The 6,525-nt window shown below is 42.3% G+C and overlaps 1 protein-coding gene across 1 annotated transcript in view; it reads left to right on the top strand.

Moving 5' to 3' along the window:
* LOC107754010 (PWWP domain-containing protein 2B-like) overlaps positions 1-6,222 on the top strand; it is a 9,878-nt gene extending 3,656 nt beyond the window's left edge. Inside the window, exons 2-3 of the mRNA XM_016570311.1 lie at positions 2,085-3,726; positions 5,300-6,222. Coding sequence (XP_016425797.1) covers positions 2,085-3,726 — 1,642 coding nt within the window. The 3' untranslated portion in view covers positions 5,300-6,222. The remainder of the gene's footprint in view (positions 1-2,084; positions 3,727-5,299) is intronic.
* Positions 6,223-6,525: the final 303 nt, after the last annotated feature.

The following is a 6,525-nucleotide window of genomic DNA, read 5'->3' as shown; positions in this document are numbered from 1 at the left end:
TCCGGGCGGATGACGTATGAGGTCGGCGTTGCGCATGCGCTGGTGAGTCTCGTGAAAACCAACGTTTGTTAACACGAGCAAAGGAAGCAAAGTTTCCTTATTTTAGCAAAGGAAAACCAGTCTCCTCTTATATCGAAATCCTCTGACATTCTTCTTTACAAATCCTCGTTTTGTACTTCTAATTAGTGACCGTTGTTTTGTTTTGATCTCTCCCCTTCGCTTCCGCGTGCATCACTTCGGAGCGACGCATGCGCAAAGCTGACCTCATACGTCATCCGCCCGGAGCTGCTTCCGTGTACAACTGCTGGCGCAAGCTAGATTAAAGTGATTATTACGTTTTGAATATGGATATTTTTCTTACAAACGCATCGATTCGCTACAGAAGGCCTTTGTTCACCCCCCGGGGCCGTGTGAGACACTTTTTTTATGGATGGGCGCTTTTTATTTCACTTCTTTTGGACTGATGCATGCAACACCCGCTGAGTGGCATGAAACAGCTTGAAAGATCAAAGACAATTTTTAATATAACTCTGACTGGATTCGTCTGAAAGAAGAAAGTCATATACACCTAGGATGACTTGAGGGTGAGTAATTTATGGGCTAATTTTCATTTTTGGGTGAACTAACCCTTTAGTGCAGCTGTAAATTGTTTTTGTTTTTTAATTATTATTCTGAGCAAAAACTAATGACTATCATATATTTTTACCATCATTTACAGAAAACACCCACTAAAATGTCAGTGTAACAATAGTTCATATACTAAAAGAAATCTTGTCAGGCGTGTATAGATAAAGAATCATTAGATGACATTAAAAGACTATTTAAGGATCTCAGTTCAGCCCTAGAATTTACCAGTCTTTGCCACTATCCTTCAAACCTTTAGGTTTTAGCCATTTATTAATAGTTTAAAATATAATAAAATTTAGTATGAGAACTTATTCTTTTATATATTTTAATAAGTTCGTCAGAATGAGTATGTTTCATTTTTACATTAATAAGTCTGTTACAATGAATGACGATAGAACATTATTTCACCCATATGTTGATGTTTTATTTTCACAGAAGTTATCAGAAACATTAAAGTAGAAACTTTACTTGCATTTAATATGCTTTCTGTGTATATAAAATCGCTTTTGTTAATTAAATTTAATGCAGACACCAAAATGGGAGCTTTGTTTTGTAAAGTAGTTACAGTAGTGAGGTATTGGGGAGATAATGTGCTTAATTGCTATCAAAACAATGCACATAATAATAATGGTTGTCCTAAAATAGTCTTCATTATGTTGTATTTTTCAAATGTGACCATGACATGTTTTTGTGAGATTCATCCTACTGCGCTGAAGTTCTTAGAGTTTCTAAGAATAAGAGTTTGGAGAGATGAAGCGATAGCTGTGGTGTTTTTTAAAGGCTATAAAAACAAATAGGTGTGGTTATGTGCATGATATGACTGGTCCACTAACCTGCTTTTCTGGTCAAGAGTCAGCTTGCCATTAGAAATGATTAATCGTGTATTTCTGTTCTTGAGCGTTCAAAGGTTTTGCAACACTGTGATAGTGTTAAAAATAAGGACATTTAAAGGTGATGGTCTTAGATGGCTTATTATTGCAACCTAAATCCAAAACCATAAAAATTGCATTATTTGTCATAAACGTTAACTGAAATAAAATATAAAAAAGTGCATATTTTATTTCAGCTAGTTGCCAAGGCAACCTATCTCATTTTCATTAGCTTAAGTTGAAGTGCTAAAATAACTAAAACTTAAAAACTATTTTTTTACATAAAAAAATATAAAAAATTACAAAAACACAAAACAAAATGACTAAAACTTTGTAAAGATAGTGTCGAGATGCTGAGCCACAATCTTGACTATCTGTTCGTTCAAACAATGGAAGATGGGGGAGTGTCAGAAAACCAGGATTGTCCTTATTTTTTTTTAGTCTAATTGGTGCCGCTAGTGGCTTTTAAACAGAAATGTCTTAACAGAGCTTTTGTCGATGTACAGAAGTGCAGTATTATGGGTAATTATCCCTGTATACTCTGTCCATTATTGGCTCTTATGTTTCCCTCTCGACTCTTTTCTGTAGGACTGGGCTGTTTTGCCTTCCAGAAGTTGTTGGAAAATCCGAAGAGAGCCTCTTATTGAGACCGGACTGTGAAGTCTCGAGTGAAGAGGCTTCCTCTAAACCCGTTAGTCAGCCGACGCAGCAACCAAAAGATGAGAATACGGAGCCTGAGGTGGCACCTCCGCTCGCTCCCGTACCTATCCCGGTGCAACCGGGCCAGCCCACATATCCGCCGTACTTTGAAGGTGCCCCGTTTCCGCAGCCCATGTGGGTCCGGCACACATACAACCAGTGGGTACCGCAACCACCGCCGCGTCCAATCAAGAGGAAGAAGAGACGAAGTCGAGAACCTGGAAGGATGACCATGAGCACAATCCGACTGAGACCTCGGCAGGTGCTGTGCGAGAAATGCAAAAACACACTAAACAGCGACGAGGACAGCAAAGATGGACCAACGGTGACCAAGACATCCAGGAAGGAGAACGCGCCTCAAGCCGACGAGGAGGACACTAAATCAACCCCAGCCAAGAGGAAGGACGACGGAGACAACAACAACAAAGAGTCAAAGAGACGAGAGGAATCGACGGTCTATGACACCAAGTGCTTCCGGAAGGACAAGAAGGACGATGAGAAGTTTCCCAAAGGGGACATCGTTCCCCATAGTCCCGTGATTAAGATCTCTTATAGCACTCCACAAGGTAAAGGCGAAGTGATGAAGATCCCCTCGAGGGTTCACGGTTCTGTCAAACCCTTCTGTCCGAAGCAGCTGTTACAGAACGGCCACGGAGAACGAGACGCTTCCAAGGAATCCCAGAAAGTCGTGCAACCTCCGGTAGACGCCATCCGAACGGGTCTTACCATTTCCATTCCCAAACTCAAGCTCCCAAAGTTGAGTAATCCGGATGCCCCTTCGCCCAAGATACGCTTGAGATCCCGGGCCGACGGAGCGGAGCAGGTGTCCGCTTACGAGGCAGAACTAGTGGACGGCGTTCGGAGGAAAAGTCCTAGAGTTCCCAACTCTCAGTCTGAAGATGGTGCGGAGAAGAATTCGCTAGAGCTTTGGTCAGGCGAGGAAGTGGAACGGCACGGCGACTTGACTTTACTCATCAACTTCCGGAAGAGGAAAGCGGACTCGTCGAGCCTCTCTGTGTGCAGCAGTGACAGTCTAGACGAGTCCAAGTCGTTCAGCTCCGACGGAACGTCACCGGAAATCTGCGATCTCGCTCCAGGCGACGATATCGCAGTCTCGTCTTCCTCTCAAGGGGAAAGTAAGACTGTTCCGCCTCTCACCGTACGACTGCACACTCGCAGCATGACTAAATGCGTGACCGAGGAAGGTCACGGCGTAACAGTGGGTGATGTTGTTTGGGGGAAGATCCACGGATTTCCTTGGTGGCCTGCGCGGATACTCAGTATTAGCGGTACTCGTAGAGAAGAAGGCGAGGTCCATGCTCCCTGGCCCGAAGCTAAAGTCTCCTGGTTCGGTTCTCCCACCACCTCCCAACTCTCGGTTGCCAAGCTCTCGCCGTTCCGCGAATTCTTCAGGTCACGCTTCAACCGCAAAAAGAAAGGGATGTACCGCCGTGCCATCATGGAGGCCGCCAAGGCGGTGGGACACATGAGTGCCGAAATCACATCTCTACTGGCTCACTGCGAAACTTAGGTGAGTCTCTTGTCTTTCCTTGCGTGTAATGACAAGCAAAGCATGTTTCAGTTTTGACGCAAGTGCTTAGCGTACAGCAGATCACACAGCCTTTCAAAGTGTTGAGTGCACTCGACTCATGCGCTCTAGAAAGTTTAATCTCTGCCCAGTGTTGGCGCTATTTCTCTCTAGAAGTGATGAGCGATAAAATTGTCTTTGCACTGTTTAAAACTAGAGTTGCATGAATCTCTGAACCCCTTCACGCAAGTGCTTTCCTACTCGAGGAACTTTCCGGTAGTTTGTTGTTATTCCATTTATTCTGTTTCTTTTTCGGCTGTAAAACAATGGTGCGGGCCAGTGTTGCCACCTTGTGGACCGAAATTTGCATCAGGTGCACCTTACACAGACCCTTGAGTATGTGTAAAAAACAAAGTGCACTTTAAGCTTTACTGTTTTTTGCATTCTTTTAAAGGAATTAATTAAATTTTCATTTATTCACCCACATGTCTTACCAAATCCGAACGACTTTTTTTTCTTCTGTGGAACACAAAAGTAAATATTTTAAAGTGTGTTAATGCTGCTCATTTCGCTGTCTTTAGTACTTTTAGGATATTTCAATAGTGCTTTGATCAGGGCTTTTCCAATCTTCTATAGATATATGATAAAGAGCAGCGTGAACATCCTTCTAAACATCTCCTTTTGTGTTCCACAGACGAATGTCATTCAGGTTTGAAACGCATGGGTACATCACTTGTGTTTTTAGGTGTGCATTTTCTTTACATTTCATGAGCTCCAAACGTTATTGAAAACAGTAGGCTTGATTTGTTTCGTTGAGCATAGAAACGTCTTTAACTTCCCGGTTGGTTCCCATGGCCTCAGTTTCTTTGTAGATTGCTAGGTCACCTCATGTTTATCGAGGATCAGATGCTGTCTTGGTTCAATATTGGCTGAAGTTCACAAGCCGGAGCTCCCACTGCCAGTGTTTGCACTCCTGAATTTCCATTCCATCCAGCCATATTTAGTCACATTGAGACTGTGCTTTGCAGGACTACATATCTGCAGATCCAAACTTCAGTACATAGTTATGCATCATTTGTGCATTTTTAAATGCATGCACTATTATGAATAATTTATGCTTGTTTATGCATGCATTTTGATGCATAATTTGTGCATTTTTATGCATGCATTTTTATATGCGTCATTAGTGCATTTTTATGCATGCATTATTGTGTCATTTGTGCATTTTTAAATGCATGCACTATTATGAATCCTTGTGCTTATGCATGCATTTTTATGCATAATTTGTGCTTGTTTATGCATGCATTTTTATATGCATCATTTGTGCATTTTTATACATGCATTTTTTTTTTGCATCACCATTCACAAAAAATACATTGCAAGCTGTTTACTTCAAATCCTTGACCACAAACTCCCAATGGTTTGATTTTAGCATGTTGACGTCATACTCAAATAAGCATATCAATGCGCAGTGCATGCAATTACTGGGTTTCAATAATGCAATTAATTGCATTATTTTTATCGATACTGAATACTGTTCTGTCTATTCATGTATCTGTTTGTTTTCTCTCCGCAGAGGACGAGGACGGTAGTGGACTGGCTGTTATTCAGGGTTTTGCAGGCGCCCCCAGGATGTGGTGATGTCCCTAGAGCGTCTTCATTTGCCACGGATATCACGAGGGAAGGTGCTTTATTTCCCTCCACATGTGGCTGTTGGAAGAAAATGAAATGAGCGGACTGTGTTTGAGGGGCCACGAGGAGAATGTGGGAACAATCCCCCCGTTTGTCTCTCCATCTTTTGTTTGTTTGTTTTTTTAGGACGTACATGATATTAGAACAAGTAGCTTGACACTAAATCCGAATGTATTTATTCACGAAAAAAAACACTCGACTGGTGACTGGCCTCCTGTAAGATCACACTGCTGCTGTTTCTTACGACTCTTACGTCTGTTTTGGATCTGATCCGAACGGACTGACAAATATCCGTATTATAATACAAAACGACAAGTCTTACTGTGTCTGTTTCTTCAGATTATGAAAATGTGATATTCCTTTTTGCATCATGTAGGTCTTACACCATGCAGTATGTCAGTTTGTCCGTCGCTTCACTTTCTCTGTCCTCTCCCAGAAATATATCTCTCGTATGTCTCTCCATCCTCGTTTTCACTCTTGATTATGTGATGTTTTGCTTTAATTATTTAATGTGTCACGTTAAGAGAAGCACTTTATCCGTACCTTGGTGGCCTGCTGTGAACTCTAACTCGAGTTTGCAGACTCTCGGAGGAGCCAACCCATCGCTTTTGAAGTGATTTTTAATTTTTGTGATGGAGATTTCGATTAAAGGATGCTTTCAGGAAGTTGTGTACACTGTATTCTCGCGTTTAGCCCGGTTTACGTCGCTTTCCTCCTTATGAAATGTTCCACTGGAGATCTGGAGAGAACTGTACGCTCCTATGCACCGTCTCTTTTATTAAAGCATAAAAAGCAGCGTGTTGGTGATCATGTGTTTGCTGAGTGAGTGCAGGCGTACATGGGCTTGAATATCTGTGTGTCTGCTGGGACGTGGGACGTCCAGACGGCTGGCTGACCTGCGGGACTCGAGCGTTTCAAGAGCTGCGCAGGTTTGGGTGCATTTTTCCAGCTGGACTTTCTGCGGGCGTCGAGCACTTTATATCTGCCGCTGCTCGACACGGTGGAGTTTTTTAAATGTGCTGTAAATAGAATAAAATATAAAAGCAATGTCCTTTCTTGCAATGTTCTTTTGCACGTGTGGTTTAGTTTCCAGACACCGTGAGGTAATGA

This window comes from Sinocyclocheilus rhinocerous, unplaced genomic scaffold, assembly GCF_001515625.1.
Source record: "Sinocyclocheilus rhinocerous isolate Xijiao unplaced genomic scaffold, SAMN03320098_v1.1 scaffold1494, whole genome shotgun sequence".
Taxonomy (NCBI): Eukaryota; Metazoa; Chordata; class Actinopteri; order Cypriniformes; family Cyprinidae; genus Sinocyclocheilus; species Sinocyclocheilus rhinocerous.
Note: the sequence above shows the minus strand (reverse complement) of the source record. Positions and strands in the feature narration are given on the sequence as shown.